The 20,130-nt window shown below is 36.6% G+C and overlaps 1 protein-coding gene and 1 long non-coding RNA gene across 3 annotated transcripts; one reads left to right on the forward strand and one right to left on the reverse strand.

Annotated features, from left to right (window-relative positions):
- Positions 1–8,932: 8,932 nt before the first annotated feature.
- On the reverse strand, positions 8,933–15,933 carry LOC100372713 (potassium channel subfamily K member 18-like). 2 transcript variants are annotated; one of them, XM_085505032.1, is made up of 3 exons: positions 15,318–15,933; positions 12,303–12,335; positions 8,933–11,915 (listed from the first exon to the last, which is right to left on the reverse strand). In XM_085505032.1, exons 1-3 carry the CDS (start codon positions 15,838–15,840, stop codon positions 11,641–11,643), a joined length of 831 nt encoding a protein of 276 aa, XP_085361158.1. In that variant the 5' UTR covers positions 15,841–15,933; the 3' UTR covers positions 8,933–11,640. The 2 variants fall into 2 exon arrangements, with proteins under 2 accessions (XP_085361158.1, XP_002732072.1); XM_002732026.4 differs by having other exon boundaries at positions 8,933–12,335.
- LOC146736535 (uncharacterized) lies at positions 13,504–14,333 on the forward strand. Its single transcript, XR_014930835.1, has 2 exons — positions 13,504–13,667; positions 14,160–14,333. It is a non-coding gene; the product is annotated as an uncharacterized LOC146736535 (long non-coding RNA).
- Positions 15,934–20,130: the final 4,197 nt, after the last annotated feature.

A 20,130-nucleotide genomic window follows, 5' to 3' on the forward strand; every position in this document is an offset into this window, starting at 1 on the left:
CCATGACGTTCTGGCTAGCGTTCTCTGGCGTTTGAGGAAACGTTGGTAGTCGCCCAAAGTCGCTGGGACAGCGCCAGAAGAGCGCCGTGAGAACGCTAGTGAACGTCGGTAATCGTTGCTGATCGTCGGGAATCGGCGGAGAACGCTGATCCAAAAAAAAAGTTTTGAACATGCACAGGGGCGTCGATCCAATCTGAAAAGTGAGGGGAACACTTTTGTGTCCGCGTAAGCGGCCAATGTCCGCGCTTGCGCGAACAGGGGGTGTCTGAGAAGGGGGGACTGCCCTATGTTCCGACATCTCTGTGTTCCGACACCACTATGTTCCGACACCCCTATGTTCCGACACACAGTATACTTGTGTCAAACTTAATCTGACTAGCCGTGCGTGACCTTTACTACCTTGATATAACCAGGATGTCCTGTGGGTTAATACTGGAAATCCAACTGTAGTGTAGTCCGACCATGATGCTCGAAAGTCCGTGAAGGCGGGATATTGCATAATGTTATCGGATAATTATCAAAGAATGATGTTACCCATTGTATCATTCTAATACTTCGACAATTATTTGACAATATCCGTGTCTGTTGAATATGGTTCCAACCTTAAATCCTCCGATTGCCTAACTATCGAAGTTTTAGATCGATAATTATCGGAGAATTATTTTACCTTTTTTATGAAAGTTGTACTTCGATATTCATCAGTCGCGGAATTGCAAGGTTGCCGTTTACATCCGGTAGCACCTTTCCAAGTTTATCTACATATTGATTAAAATCATTTATTTATGTATTTATTTATTATGCGAGAGATGAATAGGCACTGCATTTAGCATTCCGTAGTGTTTGCATAAGTTTTTGAGATTGCCAAAATATACAAAGGTTTCACACTATCTCTTTTCATTCTTATATTGTATGTTTTCGGCCAACATTCCTTGTTTACCTCCACACGTTATACGTTTTCATATCAATCTAAGACATTGATAGGTCTCAGAGAATTCCATGTTTAAAAAAATTAAACCACCACCCAGCTGTAGACCCTGTCTAATATCAATCTAAAACATCGAGAATTATCAGATATTTATCCGATTAATTCAAATGTACAATAGGCCGGCTTCCTCTAATTCGAGGATATTGCACAAGTTTATACTACCTGCAAATTTGATGCATAATTCGTTGTTCAAGGTTAAGGTTCATATTAGACAGATTTCCTTAAGGAAGTCAGAAAGCACTGTTCTATACTATTCTTCGTTGTTCCATTGCATTGTTCTGATGTTCCTCTTTATTCTGAAAATATTCCCATATGACACACTCATAAATTACAGTTTGTATAATACACAATTTAAATCCTTATATCTGCCAAAACATGTATATCCCGTATTTATACTTTATATTATTTCTTTGTTAATATCCTTCGTGTTCTGCAGATGTACTTGAAACTGCCTATTCGCTCCATTGTGCAGTCGTCGATTTTGTATTTTACGTTTGTGTAAATTACCCAAACTTCTTTGCTACATATGTTTAATTTACTTATGTAAATCTTAGGTCAGGCAACGTCTCGCCATCTATTTGAATTCCATTTTTATCTATATGTGATTTCTTGGCAGTGTAATAGCGTTCTCTTAAATAAATAAATAAATAAATAAATAAATAAATAAATAAATAAATAAATAAATTAATTAATTAATTAATTAATTAATTAATTAATTAATTAATTAATTAATTAATAAATTAATTAATTAATTAATTAATTAATTAATTAATTAATTAATAAATAAATAAATAAATAAATAAATAAATAAAATATTTAGAAAACATAAAAAGACTTATTTTCAAATACATGAATATGTCATGACTAATTCATTTAATCATAGACAGGATTTGCCCAGAAAATGCCATTTGATGATTTTGAATAACGTATAATAAAGTTAATGAATTCATAATGTCAATAAGTAATGGATTATACGGTGTAATATCCAACGTAATACTTGTACGCTACACCAATATAGCTTTAGTTCGATATATAACATGATGGTGTTTGTCTGAGGTATTCCTATTTAATATGTGACAGGCTATTACGTAATTATATCTTTGTATAAGGTTGATCCCATAAAATTCCCTTTTTATTTGACGCTGTGTATAATTTTTTAAGGTAGCGAGACTATTATTTGTGTTGAAAATTACGATTTTCACATTTATTTATTAATTGATGAAATGCACTATAAACTTTCATATGATAAAGTCAACATAACATAGAATGTCATGTAAGTTGGTTAAAATGTAGATTTTCTGAAGGAAAGCAAGGCAGCCTCAGTAGTGTTTTCCAAAATCAACAACACAGGTTTAATCTGTGTGCCTATAAGTTTCAAAGATAAACTCAAGACAAAGCAATGTTAGGATGTGTTATCAGTAGCTATCCGACACACAATGAGTGTTTCCAAACATTTGAGTGGTTTGTCTCCGCCCCTGTTTGTTTCACAGATTAGTCATTTGCATATGAATGTGTCAGACACAAGGTCACACAGCCACTGAAAAAAATCATTGATTTTGGTGTTTTCATATGCCGAGTTTATCCAAATATAGCTATCCCATTCCTTTATTTTTTTGGTTTCCAATAGCCTTACACATTTGGATGTCCCTACACATGTTAAAACAGACCTTGATGGGAAAACAAATTGATTGTGCCGATAAACAAGCTTGAAAATCTTTGCTGTTACTTCATGGACGTTTTCTAGGAGTTTATGTTTTTCAAAATACAAGGTCTTTAACAAAAAATAACGTATACTTATTGTCGTCGGATTAACACCAAATTTTCACAGCTTTAAGGTGACAATGAGAGGAACTTGAATGTGTCCAGACAAACTATTTCATCGATTATTTACCAACGAGTTGTGGTTTGAGTTGGGGGCAATGCGACTAAAACAGTAATTGAAATTCAGCACACTATTTTTTAAAACGCGTTGCTTGAATAAAACTGACCAGACACATTCAATTTACCAGACTATTGAACAACTAGGAAAAGTGAAAAAAATACTTCTTACCGCCAGCATAAATGCGTAATTATTTTTTTTACAGAAAAAGTAATTTTTCACTTTTGATTGAGTAACGCGTCGTAGAATGCAGATACGGGCATGCAAAATACACTTGTGAAAAGCTTGAAGTCTGGCGATTCTAAATATATATACATTCCCGGGTCTATTTGTAGTCATTTAGTCACAATTAGAAGATGAAAACAAGTATGCAAATAATAGTCCCGCTACCTTAAAGCTAACATATTTACCCTGATTTTCGGGGGAAAACGGCTCTTATTCTACGGCCAAATTGACCAAATTAATTCCCATGTTTCTGTCTATTTTATGGCATGTAAATTTGACAGCCTTGTCTTAATTTTAATTGTACAGTCAGTATTCTGTAACTAGACTGATCGCGTTGAACAGAGAAAAAACATGTTGCTTTGTTCTACCATTTGGAGAGGTATGTATCCAATTTGGGCTTCCGACCACTAGTACATATTTCCATTGAAAATATGGCACATTCTGACCGGCTCAGAATTTATTGGATGATCGTCGAAAATAAAAGTACTAAACAATGTAATTTAGGTCTCCCCGAGTACAAGTTGTCAGAGGCCCACATGAAGACTGTCAGGTACATAGTTAATTGTTGATTTGAACGTTTGGCAATAATTAAAAAAATAAATATTTTGCGTCTGAAGCTTGATAGAATACATCGCGTCTGAGAATATTGCCGACGATGATCACAAAAACACCTCCATGAAAGCCCATGGCCAGAAGAGTGGCAAGTATTATAATCCGGCATAGTTATTTTTTTAATGTAAAGAAATGTAACATTGTGTTACAAAAGGTGAGCGTAGAATAATATTTGAAGAAGAATAATGATATTTTTTCTTATAGTAAAGAGATAAAAACGCAGTGAAATGTCAAAAACGTTTCTAAAAGGTGTTAGAACCTATTAGCATCTCAACATAGGGGTGTCGGAATATAGGGATGTCGGAACATAGGGGTGTCGGAATATAGGTGTGTAACCCCGAGGAGAGATGTGCCCCCCCCCCCTCAGAAGGTAGAATTTTTTGAAAAATGCAACCAAAATGAAGTCATTTGGTGCATACTTGGGGATTTTCATTCTTGATCATTAAGAATACAGTACATGTACATAGAACCAAAGGCCTTACACAAACGCAGGCTTTGATATAAGCCTATTATTGATATTTGGGTCTGGAAAGTCTGGAAAGTGGAGGGGACAGTTGATATTGTCTCCCCCACCCTTCAGAAAGTGGGGGACGTGTCCCCCTGTCCCCCCATAATCGACGCCCCTGAACATGCACAAAAGTTCTCATTTGAGATCAGCGTTCTTCAACGTTTATTTTTAAACGCTGTTAAACGTTAAATAACGTTCTTCGATCGTTTTGCTAACGTTCGACGCGTTCGACAATCGTTAGTCAGTCGTTGCTCTAGCGTTACTTAGTTGTTACAATCGCTCGCTTTGCAGTGAACGACTTACTAGCGACCTGTCAACGACCGCTGAACGTACCCCTAGCGCACATAAAGCGTGCGACTAACGTCAAATTAACGACCTAACGTTAGATACACGCTCAACACGCTCACTTAACGTTTAAAAGTCGTTCGTCGCGCGCTAGTGACACGTTAGCACACGTCAATGATTTCCAGGGGTATCTTACTTGGTCGCTCATTACACGCTCCTCGTGCGTTAGGAACACGCTAGTCATACGTTAGGCACTCGTTAATCGAACGCTGGATGTGTCTACCTCGTTCCAGAACGCTCGGAAATTGGACGATTGGAACGTTCAGAGAACGCTGACCAAAACGTTATGGTGTGACGGGGCTATTAATGTTACAAATACCCATTTGGGAAGTATCTTGATTGGCTATAGTAATTTATGTTTGAAGAAAGTTTTTATGTGTTTAACAATACATGTATAGTTTTCCCTTCTAGCTACGATAAATCTGCCCAGCTCATCTATGTGTTGTATTTATTTTATTTCTGACGGTCCTTTGTTTGGAATAGGATTTAAAACGGCACTTGATTTATTCGCATTCAAAGTGGTTTTGACATACTAATTCGTCACTGATCATCACACCAAGGGTATACTTCTCTTTAAAAATAACCCGGTACTCAAACATCAACGCCATCAATTTCACTTTTGTTTCAATTGCAGGTGGGCCGATATTAAACACGACTTTGCGTTTGTGGAGTTAGTGTTCATTGCTTTACGTTATAAATAACATTTACCACCGTTCAATTATAACTAAAATTGCATAATAAATGGATATTCAACATCGAGGGTTACTTTTGCTCACAATTATTCTATCCCCATTTCAAAATCGTTTTTTTTTTTTATTCATTTCCATATTAACTTGGAGATATTGTGTCTACGACTCAAAATATAAATTATTTAACATTCCTTCTTCAGTATCGTTCACGTCTCGTAAATTGACTACATGCGGTAAATATACTAGTACCTATATAAATTTTATCTCGACATATTTGTTGTCTACCCACTGTTGCAGTTACACTGTCCGGACGTATTATTACATATGTACTGCAATTTATTTTGTGGATAATATACTAGGTATTTCCATTGTCGATATGCAAATGAGTACATAATCCCGTTTGTTGTTTAGTGTTTGTCTGTATTTCACGTGATACCTCCAAGTCGAAAACTACTAACAATAAATCGGTTTTAGAACAGTGAAATTGTAAGTTTGCTATAGTTGTGACGTAACGAACGACCGGTTATTTCACCTGCGATATGCAAATTAGTATTGTATTCAAAGATATGCAAATCACATGAGCCGAACCTTTGGACGCCTATGTCTCGTGCATTTGTGAGGAATTGTAGTGTATTGTTTTCATTTTGTTAAGCACTAGAATTTTGCTCTGTTATTGTTTCTTTCGTCGCTAACACTGTGAGCGAGCCAGCGCGTCTGCAAATATTGGCATATTAATAGAATGGAGCGCCGGGTTAACTAATAATCACTTATCAGAATTTAATGTAGGTACAACCTCTGTGCTCTCTGCCGAAAAAAGGAGCTGCCGTGATTACGACTTTTTTGACAACTTTTATAAAGTCTCGTGAAAATACGGCCGCATACTTACAAAACGTCAGGATGAGGCCGTTGTGCTCTGTCATAATATTCTAAAGCTGGAGTATATTACAGTCTGTAAATTACGCTCATGAAAAACTTAAAACAATCGTACAGGGGGCGGCATGGTAATGCTGAACTAAAGAAAATTGTGACAGTTGAATCCTACCTCCTAGGATGCCAAATTATCAGCCCATGAAATAGTTAAAATTATAGTAATATTGGCGTCACAAAAGTACAAGCGCAACCGATTCCTATTTACCTTTACAGCTACTAGGTAGTGTGTCATTTCATGTCCCATCGATACAAGTTATTAACGAGTTCCAATCAACGTATAACCATTACTACTGTAAGATATATGTGTCCGTGGAATTGATGCAGTCAGCTGTAATATTACTGACACTATATATTGTAATAATATCAATATATGTTGTGAGATAAAATATGCGAGAAATGCAGTAAGAATAAGATGATGTAGAACATAGTTTCCTTCCATGTGTGTTTATGTAAGTTCGTATATTGCAAACGTTATGAACATACGTTCCAACTTAATATGCAATATCAGCATGATTTCCTTTATCTTATAAGCATCATCTTTATTCCCGTTTAGTAATTGGAAAACACAAAACAATATTCGCCACTACAGGGAGTTAAATTCAGTCATTACTATCTAACATTACATCCTTGTCATTCCACGTTGAAATGTCTGCAGGCCAGCGATTGAATGTAATGCTACTGGCGTTGACCAATGTGTGTCGTTAATGGCATATATGAAAACAGTTGAGGTCTTATATGATATCCATTATCTGGTGCGCCAGGGTCTTGGCAGTAGCAGTCACAGTCAACTACGAAGTTGAATATTTATTGCAACACTCCGTAATTCGAACTAATTTTACTGTTCAACAATCAATTCCACTTTCTACGCGTTACGTACATTTTACCGCCTTCTTAACATTATTAACTGCCAATCTCATGAGCAGCGAGGATTCACGAACCGTCAGAAGTTGTGCAACGTATTTGTTTTATTTTAGTAGGTATTTTAGTCCTTATACCGCCTCTTCCGCGGTTATTTTCCCTTTGTTATGTAACCTCAAACTTTAGTGGCGTATCTTTAATTGCACACAAACCACTGGCTTTTAAGTTAATTACTGAAAATCAATCAGTATTTGTGAGTAAATAATATTATAATTAATTGGATCTCGTTTGTCATATGTTATATTGACATTTAGATTGTGCAAAAACGTCCGTCATAAACATGTTAACACTTTCGACATCATATATTTACAAGAATTTTGGGGTCAAATTTAACATGTGGCATATTTTCATGTATTGATATTGGACCATATGGACATGACTTTCCATTGGTGTCATGTCTTCATCAACAATTTCAATTTTGAGGTTTGTTTTGAGAAAAGTGACAAAACTGTCACTTTGGCATTCACAGCGTCCAATCTGTCATGCTCGCCAACGTAGGTAGAACACATATAAGATGATAACTGGGAACCTATCCATTGTGAATCCAATGCCACAACCACTACGATAGAATATAAGTGTTTTTAGAAATCAGTGTTATAATGTGTCAACAGTAAAAGTATAACTGAAATCCATTATCTTCCTTATTTGATTATGTTTTTTGTTTGTTTATTTTCCGTGTTCTTTGAAACGTTATAATTTCATGGACCGTATGAATTTGCATTGACAAATGACAAATGACAATAAGGATAGTTTGTTATAAAAATTAAATTGATTTTCTGGTTCGAGTTGTCCACACTTCGATTGCAAAACATAAACTTGTTTTGCACTTTAAATACCGACGAGTATTACAACTATCCTAACTTGGAGCGCATGTATAAAAGTCGTGACGGGTAAATGTGTGCCATAAGGTATGTAGTCTAGATATAAAAAATACATAAATTGCCATGCCATGTATTACTATATGTTATAATAGTCCAAAAAGACTGGCCTTCCGGCATAAGGAAGGGAACTGACTGTCGTAAAAAAAATGGATGATCGTCATGGTAATAAAGTTGTGGCAACTGTTTAGATGGTGGAAAATAGAAGAATTGAGAATATAAGAAATTATTTGCAGAATTACATTTTTCCTGCCAAGCGATTCTGTATATAATAGGTCATATAATTGGGTTCAAGTCAGATTGACCTTTATATAGACAAGTAACGCTTAATTGTATGCCATTACACGTCCGGTGCACAGACTACACAAACGTGACGCCTTACAAAATTATGTAGAATAAAATTGATACTTCTCCTTTATCCCAATAACATTCACTAGACACAGTCATAATTTGCATCTGTTGTTACCAATTGTTCAAACTGACATTTTAAAATATTGGTTGTTTTTGTAGAACGGTAGTTGAATTGAACTCTCTCTCCGTCTAAGTTGCAATTCGCCATCTTTGCATTCTTTTAAGAGAAATCTCAACATCCCCTAAACTCGTACAGGTTGTAACACCTGCAAATTATGCATAAACTATGTATTTTTGTAAGGTGTTTATCTAGAGTTTATAGTATATAACGTGTCACGTGTAATGTTTATATTTCATGTACTGGACATAGGTCTGACCACAATTCTTTACTTCCAGTCAGAAATAAGTGAATAAAATAAAAACAAATAAAATATTTATATTATAATAAATAGGTCAATGTGTCATTCGTCGCCCGTTTCTATTATTAGATAATTATTGGAGAAATAAACCTCGTTTAACCACAATACTTTGTTGAAGCACGGTGAATAATAATTGCATATTCACCATGGCTTAAGTGACATTCACATACTTCAGTCGCAAGAAAGAATAATATATGGAAAAACGAATATTTTTATTTAAAAGTCACGCAAGAATGAAAATAATCAAACAAACTCATTGCACCACTCACCAAATACCATAAAGCCCCATTTTAAAATGATATTTGATATCAATTCTTATAACAAAATGCAATAAATTTTGTAAGGATGAAAGAAAATACATTGAGTATACTATCTATATCGATTAGAAAGGCAACTGGTTACTATTTAAACTACAACATACGTAGTTGAACACGAGGTGACAGGTAGTTGAGCACTATGTGACAAGTAGTTGAACACTACGTAACAGGTAGTAGAGCATTACGTGACAGGTAGTTGAGCACTACGTGACAGGAAGTTGAGTACTACGTTACAGGTAGTTGAGCACTACGTGACAGGTAGTTGAGCACTACGTGCAGGAAGTTGAGTACTACGTTACAGGTAGTTGAGCACCACGTGACAGGAAGATGAGTACCACGTGACAGGTACTGAGTACTAGGTGATATGTAGTTGAACACTACGTAACACGTAGTGGAGCACCACGTGACAGGTAGTTGAGCACTACGTGACAGGAAGTTGAGTACCACGTTACAGGTAGTTGAGCACTACGTGACAGGTAGTTGAGCACTACGTGCAGGAAGTTGAGTACTACGTTACTGGTAGTTGAGCACCACGTGACAGGAAGATGAGTACTACGTGACAGGTACTGAGTACTAGGTGATATGTCTAATATATAATATTTAGTAATTGTTATCCTAATTACCTTTCAAAACAGCTAAACCTTTCGGGCAATGACCCTGTATGATAGGTATTTCAGGACTACGTGCTTGGTATTAGTGTACTACGTGATAAGTATATGAGTACTGCGTGATAGGTAGTTGTGTACTACGTGTCGGTACTTGAATAATATGCGGTGGGTAGTTAAAAACTACATGATAGCTCGTTGAGTCCTTCGTGATCGGTGGTGAAGCACATGTCCCGCGTGACGATGATATAGACAAGTAACGCTTAATTGTATGCCATTACACGTCCGGTGCACAGACTACACAAACGTGACGCCTTACAAAATTATGTAGAATAAAATTGATACTTCTCCTTTATCCCAATAACATTCACTAGACACAGTCATAATTTGCATCTGTTGTTACCAATTGTTCAAACTGACATTTTAAAATATTGGTTGTTTCTGTAGAACGGTAGTTGAATTGAACTCTCTCTCCGTCTAAGTTGCAATTCGCCATCTTTGCATTCTTTTAAGAGAAATCTCAACATCCCCTAAACTCGTACAGGTTGTACCACCTGCAAATTATGCATAAACTATGTATTTTTGTAAGGTGTTTATCTAGAGTTTATGGTATATAACGTGTCACGTGTAATGTTTATATTTCATGTACTGGACATAGGTCTGACCACAATTCTTTACTTCCAGTCAGAAATAAGTAAATAAAATAAAAACAAACAAATAAAATATTTATATTATAATAAATAGGTCAATGTGCCATTCGTCGCCCGTTTCTATTATTAGATAATTATTGGAGAAATAAACCTCGTTTAACCACAATACTTTGTTGAAGCACGGCGAATAATAATTGCATTCACATACTTCAGTCGCAAGAAAGAATAATAAATGGAAAAAACGAATATTTTTATTTAAAAGTCACACAAGAATGAAAATAATCAAACAAACTCATTGCACCACTCACCAAATACCATAAAGCCCCATTTTAAAATGATAATTGATATCAATTCTTATAACAAAATGCAATAAATTTTGTAAGGATGAAAGAAAATACATTGAGTATACTATCTATATCGATTAGAAAGGCAACTGGTTACTATTTAAACTACAACATACGTAGTTGAACACTAGGTGACAGGTAGTTGAGCACTATGTGACAAGTAGTTGAACACTACGTAACAGGTAGTAGAACATTACGTGACAGGTAGTTGAGCACTACGTGACAGGAAGTTGAGTACTACGTTACAGGTAGTTGAGCACTACGTGACAGGAAGTTGAGTACTACGTTACAGGTAGTTGAGCACTACGTGACAGGAAGATGAGTACTACGTGACAGGTACTGAGTACTAGGTGATATGTAATTGAACACTACGTAACAGGTAGTGGAGCACCACGTGACAGGTAGTTGAGCACTACGTGACAGGAAGTTGAGTACCACGTTACAGGTAGTTGAGCACTACGTGACAGGTAGTTGAGCACTACGTGCAGGAAGTTGAGTACTACGTTACAGGTAGTTGAGCACCACGTGGCAGGAAGATGAGTACTACGTGACAGGTACTGAGTACTAGGTGATATGTATAATATATAATATTTAGTAATTGTTATCCTAATTACTTTTCAAAACAGCTAAACCTTTCGGGCAATGACCCTGTATGATAGGTATTTCAGGACTACGTGCTTGGTATTAGTGTACTACGTGATAAGTATATGAGTACTGCGTGATAGGTAGTTGTGTACTACGTGTCGGTATTTGAATAATATGCGGTGGGTAGTTAAAAACTACATGATAGCTCGTTGAGTCCTTCGTAAAGCACATGTCCCGCGTGACGATGTAGTACAACGCCTTACGTACACAAATAACCTTGTTCATTCTGCGATTCTGTTTAAATTACTAATCACAAAACCTCACTAGAAATTAAGGTGTGAAAATAATCGAATAAACCGTGGAAAACCCCAACCCATATTTTTACTATCGGTCTACTTATTTACACACGATAACAGGTGCTGCAACATCGCCTGGAGCAACACGTACAGTTAAATAACCAGCCAGACAGACTCACAATTCTTGACCAGCAAAGTTGTATAGACACGGATATCAGAAGCATCCCGGTCACGATGAACAATGCCACGAAGAAATGTCTGGCATCATTATCGTATTCTGGTACATAGTCTCCGAAACCGACGGTAGACAGGGTGATGATGGCGAAATACAGGGAATGTCCATACGGCCAACCTTCCATCGCTGAGAATACAGCGCCACCTACGATAATAAATATGGCGTTAACAATAAGGATAAACACGAACGGAATTTCGATGTTGACCTCGTCGGGAAGGAGGCTGTGGTCTTCTTCGTAGTGGTAATTCGTCCCACCCACGGCCAGTTCTTCCCTGTCGGCTTCGAAACTTACCGAAGCGTCCCGATCTGGCTGCAAGTCGTCGATAGAGGGCTCTTCGAGTTGCTGAAAGCTTGGACTGTTCTTTTCTGCCGATTTCCTTCGCGTTGGAAACATGCGACATCTACTGAAGCTGTTACATAATCTGCAATATGCACGTTTGACGTACACCGCCAGAAGCTGGCTAAGTTTCACTAGATAAATGAAGAACAGCGGAACGCCGATGATTGTGTATATAGTGCACACACACTTACCTACCGCAGTCCTTGGAGTGAGATGGCCATATCCTGAATTAAAAATAGAAAAAGAAAATAGTCTGACTGGATGGTTGTCATAGAGATTGCTTTGGCTAAAAGATAGTATACGTAAACGTGTGTATGATCATTGTAGTCAGGTTTTATCCCATCTTGAAATTAAAAGTTTCAGCAAATGGCTACTCTGAGGTTAATTTGCATATAATATCAATAATAATTATTAATATCAATGTGAAATGTATATTTTATGTCGCTCTGCATTAATAATTCAATGCATACCCAGTGACATCAAAAAGACCATTCTGATACGTCTACTTGCCGACATTTTCCACCGAAATCATCATTTGGTGTGGAAATTATAGGTCATAAAGACAATAGAGAGCAAATTGGTTCTTCTTGACTCAGAAGAAGTCGAAAATGTCACTTTTTACTTTAAAATAACAAAAAATATTCATAAAAATTAGAAAATTGAAGATATCACGAAATGAACAAATCTGGGAGAGGTCCACCTGTAGTACCTACTAGTATATGTATAATGTCAAAGCAATCGAACTTGCGGGTTTTAACAAGAAGTTGAAAATATTACTTTTACCAAAAATTACAAAAATATTCATAAAAATTAGAGAATTAAAGATATAATCACGAAATGAACAAATCTAAGAGAGGTCTACTTAATATACATATACACCAAGTATCAAAGCATTCAGGCTTGTACTGTTCAAGAAGTTGAGTAAAATGTGACACGCCGGACAACGGACGCCGGATGCCGACGGACAATCAGTCATATGATAAAGTCGACGGTGGAACTAATAAAACGGGAAAACATATCAACAATTTTAAAATCAGTGTAGATATTAACAACTTTATTACCATTATGAAAAACAGATATATGGTACTACTCATAGCTCAGTTAGGACCAGTCTTAATCGGCAACTCACTTGCCTACTTACAGACTTTTCACTTGCCTACTTACAGTCTTAGGTAAGAGACGTGTGATTTACATTAGCGGTTTACACAATCTGATTAAAATCTGATGTAGTGTACGGGCTTTACAATTATTTTGGCTATAAACTTATTTTAATTTTATTTTTTATTACTTTTGTTATTAATGCCCTTTTATTTTATTATTTTACTTTGATTTTGATTTTGTGATTTTTTTTTAATTCCGCCCTACCTACATCTGATCCGACGCCTATGTAACGAGATTTCAATGAGACCCACTATCGACGATTTCAGTCAACGAATCACAGACCTCCTTCTATAGCGCACATGATGACGTCACCGGGCGGAGTCGGGTGGCAAACACACTCAAATAAAATGGCGGATTATACTGACGTTAGCGACCGAGAATAACACGGCTTTTCGGTAAGTTTATCATTGTCAAATGCAACGAAAGTCATTTTTATGTTAAAATTGTGGCTCGAATGGTTTGACTTTAGATCGTTATTTTGCATAGTTATTCTGGGAGTGACGATTTTGTTTCCACCGTTTCGACCGAACACCAGTGTTTTTTTCCAGTCGCCTGCCCTGGAGACGGGTGATGTTTTGTTGACGATCGGGCCAACATCGTCTACGGCATTGAAGCAGAGCTGTAAATATTCATCAAATTGTATCAACATTTTGTACATTATGCAATAACTCTTTATTAAAGTAATTGAGCTGATTTGGACTGGAATAAAATATTTTTTATTGGAACACAACGCAATTGATCAGGAAATATTTTTTGCTCCAATTTTCTGCGTCGATGCCGTGGGCCGGTGACCGTTATACAATTTAAAATCAGTTTGCATTGTTTACTATAGCTGTTTACAGTGTTCTAATCATTACGATTTACTTATTCTTTTGCTTCCATTCTAGATAATTATGCTCAGTGATGTAAAATTGAAGCGATGACTGAATGAACGAACCTTGGCTGGCGAAGATGTATCTGGAAGTGTACACATTTGTTGGAAGTGAAAAAAATATTCAATGTAATGACAAAAATTGTAAAATGCTGTGGAATTTCTTTTGCAAATAAAAATATACTAGCAATTTTCTATTAATGGTTTATTCAAGTGGGCAAAATATAGTGTACAAAAAGATTGCCCGTAGAGTGTCGCTACACTGAAAAGTAAGCAACCGACAGCCTGTATAAAAGGAGGGCTGTGATTGGCTGTTACTTACGCGAGATTTGAACGGGACTTACATTGGCGTCGGATCAGATGTAGGTAGGGCGGAATTAAAAAAAATCACAAAATCAAAATCAAAGTAAAATAATAAAATAAAAGGGCATTAATAACAAAAGTAATAAAATTAAAATAAGTTTATAGCTAAAATAATTAAAGCCCGTACACTACATCAGATTTTAATCAGATTGCGGTTTACATTACGTAACTGGTACTATACTGCAAGTTGGATAGCTAACTGAAATAGTGTATGCTGGTTTACAAGTTATGTTCAGTTAATTGTGACGATTACACTCTTCATATAAATACAACAATAGCGGTTTACAATCTACACATAGACAAGGAGACATGTACAGATTTAGCGGAATAAGCGTACGAGAGTGGAGTACTTATATATACGTTCAATTAGTTACTTGGTTAATTTGCGTTTACTGAATGGTATGCCGGAAGGTATCACATTTCCGAGCTCCGTATGACCTGGAGACCTTTCCGTCGAGTTCATTTATTGTGCTAGCTTTTTATAGCGCAGTATATAGGGGTAGCCGCACGTTAGTGCACATGCCGCGGATAGTCCAGTCCACGCTGACTAGATTAGGGATGGACTATTTGAAATCATGGGGAGTGGCTGGAAGATTTGTTGAACAGGGAATTTGCAAGCTAATCACCGAGAGAAAGTAAATGCACGCAAGGTGTTACAGGGAAGAAATGTTTGCACATTCAAGAAAAATTAAAATGTACAGACAGCTCGAAAAAAATGCACTAGTCACAATCTTCTAACCCCACCCCTGACTTCAAATGGTTGACCACCTACCGAGTGAACGAACTGATAGTATTACTAGTGTATTCTTACCGATGCTTGTGACGACCGTTAAACAAAAGAAAGAAGAAGCCCACCAGTTATCGAACCCTGTATAGCTACCGTCGGTACTCCCCGTCTCACGTTCCCGCACTAGTTCAGCTAGTTTTATATTACGGTCGTAATCGAACACAAAATCGGTGGCAACTTTTGTCCAGTTATCCGAACCGCTTTCCCATAGGTCACGCATCGAGTCGATGAGTTGTTGTCGTATTGCCCCGGGACTCGTGGTAATGTCGCTTTCCGATGAATTGTTGGCAGTGTCGCTGTTAGGTACAGGGATAGTAGCCGTCATCGTTTCAGTCAGCTGGAATATCAACCCCCCAATCATGACATAGCCTACGATGACGATCCATGATAGCATGAACGGCTGACACGTAGGTACTGCACAACGTGGTGTGCCAGAGCTTCTCTCTTCTACCGGCTGCTGAGTGTTCACAACATTCGTATTGAACTCTTCGGGACCAGGAACAGGACCAGGACCACTAGAATCTCCCGCGGGTTCATGTGTCTCCATATTGAAGTACTGTTGTATCTCGTGATGTTTCGGATGTTACGTTATAATCAATACCAATACTACAATCAAGTACAGGATGATGAAAGTGATTGGCTTAGTAGAACCGCATTGCGCATGCGCTCGCCTAAGTAACAGCTGCGGAAATCAAATTGTTTATACCATAGCATACATACATACACAACCATTGAGGGCGCTGTGTATGTAGAGTCTATGACGCAACAAATAGGGCGATAGCTTGTCGAAACATCGCTATATTGATCATTTCAATACATTTTGAACATTATATAAAAAATAGTATATACATATATATATAACATAAATGACTTTACACAATCATATTGAACTAATAAATATCAATCACAACACGTGATTACACCCAGGGTGAAAGTTGAAGTTTTCAATTTTTGCTGAATGTAAGTTTATACCAGTTTGGTGAACAATATCGTACATAACGTGCCATATTGATAAGAAATAAATAGTTCCGGTCGCCCAGTAAAAATATTTTCCATGATATTTGACGAGTCGAGATTTTAGGGTTGGGTTAAAACACAGTCCCTCTATCACTGTGGTTAAAAAGACCAAACGTTCTGCATATGTGATAACAAAAATACATCCGACGCATTTAAAAAAAAAAAAACAATACACTTTCAGAGACACTATTCTCAAGATAGCGCACACATCATTTGTACAGTAGTCTATCTATTTAAACTTCAAATGTACCGACACTTTTCTATCCGTATTGAGGTTTGTTTTTCTTCCTCCGAGGTTCACCAACATTTTCCCGAGCACCAACGTCCTCACGCACATAAACCTAGACTATGTATGTACTGCCTAGATAAACAGATAACTGAGATACGCTGGGAAAACACCATATATTTGCAGGGAAGGTAAATTATAATAATTCTTATTCACTTACATGCCGGTACCTTAACGGGAAGTCATTAGAGAAGCACGTCCGACCAGGACAACGAAAGTTCGTTTACTGGTTGCTAGCAGCCGTGGTTTACCGGTACAAAGGCCATGTATTATTTTTTGTCCGACTCTGTCATTAAATCCAGTTTCACAATGGCAGTTGTTTGTTAAGTTTGTTATGGTAAGCATCACGTGGTAGTTTATGTTTTCTTTACATGGCATTTATTCTCGAGTGATGACAGTGTGACTTTGACTTCGGTATCTCACGTTTGATCACAGTGTATATACCATCGCCGTTACTTGTTTAGTAACTGTGATACCATGTGATAATAAGTTGAAACCATTTTCAAAATGTGATTGGGTCTTTATTTATGTATACACCAATTCGGATTATAGTCAGCGAATCCGAATCTTGGCAATTGTTTCGACTTCCCATTTCATTGTCTGGCCAAGTTTCATTTCTCAACGCTTTAAAAAGTGAATTCACAAAGATTCATTTCCGTTCCGAATTACTTTTTTGTAAATTCAGATTTCTAAAATATTTTATTTTAGGTGCCTATGGCACCAGTCTACAACTTTTGAGATGGGTATGGCATAAAGTCACTGCCTTAGGAGTCATGGTATAAGCGTTATAATGATACTGACAAAATAGCTACTAAAAAAATCCACTAAAATACAACTACTATTTTCTCGAAAATTGGGCTGTATATTGTTTAAAGTCAATATCCTTACATTGCCGGGAGTGCATTATTGCAAGATGAAGGTATTTGCATGTATGGGTAGGCCGGCTTCTACCTTGACATTGTTTATTTTTCAGTTGTTCAAGTAATATTGAGTCCTGGTAATTATCGTATTCGTTTGTATCAAATAAAACAATACATCACATATGTTCTTGGGTTGTTTTTAAAGCGGGAGTGCCTTCACCTGCGCACGCGCGAGAATTGAGTCCCTGGCGACGATAATAACACACGCTAAAAACGCTTGGATTTAGAATAGTCGAGGAGTTCGTATAATGCAGGGGTTAGGTTTCAACATTGATCACGTTTACGGGTATAACATTCTAAATGGCAGCTTATATTAAACGTCGAATAACTAATATACAATTTACATTCAAAAACGACTATTTTTTAACAATTAAAATAAAAATGTGTTGGGGATTGTGAAACGCACACTCACACAAAATGCTTATATTTATTTATTGTAAATGTTATTATGATTTTTTGACAGGATAAATTGACATAATTGAAAAAAAAATAAAAGCTTTTTCATTTTTTTTTCTGAATGTTCAAGAAATTGTACAAAACATGTTTTGCTCTTTTTGAGGCAGGAAATATTCATTTACTGTCCACAAAAATATGGCTTTTTCTTAGACACAGCGTATTTTCACTTGTCATCTTCGTCCACATCCCGAATACACGCTCCTACTTTGAAAGAAAATATCAGGGTATCAAGAATAGTTGGATCCGTCTCATACTTGTATCGCGCCCTCTGTCCACATAATAGTTTATAAAATCATAGAGGGCGCTTTTCCAAACGTGCCTATCAAACTCGGTGATACAACAGCATTACCGTAGGGCACGGTTAATAGTAACCGTAAGAAGGGTAAGCATTATGTTTCGGGTCATATTGAAAAGTTAAAAAATAATAATGTTATAATGTTGAATAAAACAACGGTTAAAAATCATTGAAATACATTGGAAATGTTCAAAAACAACCACCAATGGTCAGTTGGTCAAACAGCTAAAAAACAGCGATCAAGGTTTGTAGCTAACGTAATGTGGAATTGTTCCCATTTGTCCAAAAAATTATATATAATGCATAAAAAGTACAAAATGTTGGCGTTCAAACATTAATAACATTGCCAATTGGTTTTGTAACGCTCCTGGATTTACTATATATTTTTCTCTTAGGAAGTATCCCAGTTCTCTGAGTTATTAGATTGCAATGCTTTGATGTGAGGAAAACTGAAAAGCAAGTAAGTATTACAAAATTCGTTCACTGTGCTTTTCATGGGGCTGAGTTTGGAATGAGCATGGAAGGTACTAACGGACCTTCCATGGCATGAGTAAGCCCTATGATTATTTTCCTAAAGGTGATTGATAGTAATTATATAAAAGGCGACGATGGGGGCGCCAGTCACTGTGGCAACATATCGGCTCTTCTGAGATTTACGTGAATACCGTAAATGACAGTGACGTCAGGAATCAAAATCAGAAATTTGCGAAGCTTTGAGATGAAATCGTGTCATGCCAGATTTAGAACTGGGAGAGAATTTCTATACAATGTTTGAGAGCTTATCGTTAGTTGGTATCGGAGATTTTTTTTTCTAATCAGACCTGGTTGCTGGTTATCACTTTTCTAGAAATAGAGAGTGGATTCTTTATATTCAAGTAAGTATTTGTCAAAAGTTACAGTTCATCGGTCTCTTTAATCAGTGCGACGACGTTAACTTGTTAATTTAACGATCGAGGTTTCTAATTGAAGGACATTTAATTTATTACCAAGTTCAAGTAGCTGGATAAGCTAGCCACACACGTGTTCCAAATTATGCATGGTGTCGGAAACAGCATTATAATGTCGTTTTTGTTGGCTACGTGTGCTATTTCAAATAAATTAACAAAATTAATTAAAAAGCGGTTCTATTTATAAACATCGGTATCAACAAATATCATTTACTCTTAAAATAGTAGTTTGCACGTGGTATTAGGCTTAGATTATCAACATTTTATTCAGTAACACACGCCAAATTGCCACTGAATTTGTTTTCTCTGGGAGCTCGCCGGATTCCAAATGAGGCGTATAAAACAAATATTACATGACATGCCGTTGATCAGTGTTACTGTAAAATACTTTATTTTCGCTTGGAACTAATTTTCGCTATTTTCACTGAAGGAATGATTCAGTGCAAATAAAACCCAGCAAATATACATTTTTCCTATATTTACATTCAACTTGTCAAAAATCAGTAAAAATAAATTCCATACAAAACATCCAAAAAGTCTTTTCAGCAAAAAATAATTTCAGCTAAAATAGAGTATTCTACAGTAAGTATGTTATTTTTCAGATTACGAAGTTGATTATCACCTTCCCCGAGTAAACACATCCGACGATCTTCTCAATCACATGGCCACGTAAAATGTATATCAAACTATAGTAGTGATTGGATGGTTCCTAGCCTTCTGGGCACACATGTCTACCATTCATTTTTTAAATAACTGTAACACCCCCACCCCACCCGACACACAAGTACACACTAAGCAATTATCATGGTTATTGGTCTCGTTATGATTGGTCCAAGGCCGGGATGGTGGGTTCGGGCATAGGCCTAAGGGTATAGTGCTCGTCGCCACTGAAGAATACCTTACGGGGTCGTGTGCA

The sequence above is a fragment of the Saccoglossus kowalevskii genome, chromosome 11 (genome assembly GCF_978046115.1).
Source record: "Saccoglossus kowalevskii chromosome 11, keSacKowa6.1, whole genome shotgun sequence".
NCBI lineage: Eukaryota > Metazoa > Hemichordata > Enteropneusta > Harrimaniidae > Saccoglossus > Saccoglossus kowalevskii.

What these genes read in the sequence shown, in the direction of transcription:
- LOC100372713 (XM_002732026.4), bottom strand. Translation starts at nt 15,840, where the DNA reads ATGGAGACACATGAACCCGCGGGAGATTCTAGTGGTCCTGGTCCTGTT. An exon ending in AACGGTCGTCACAAGCATCG is followed by an intron (nt 12,336 to 15,317) that starts GTAAGAATACAC and finishes TTTTTAATTCAG; the next exon opens with GATATGGCCATCTCACTCCA.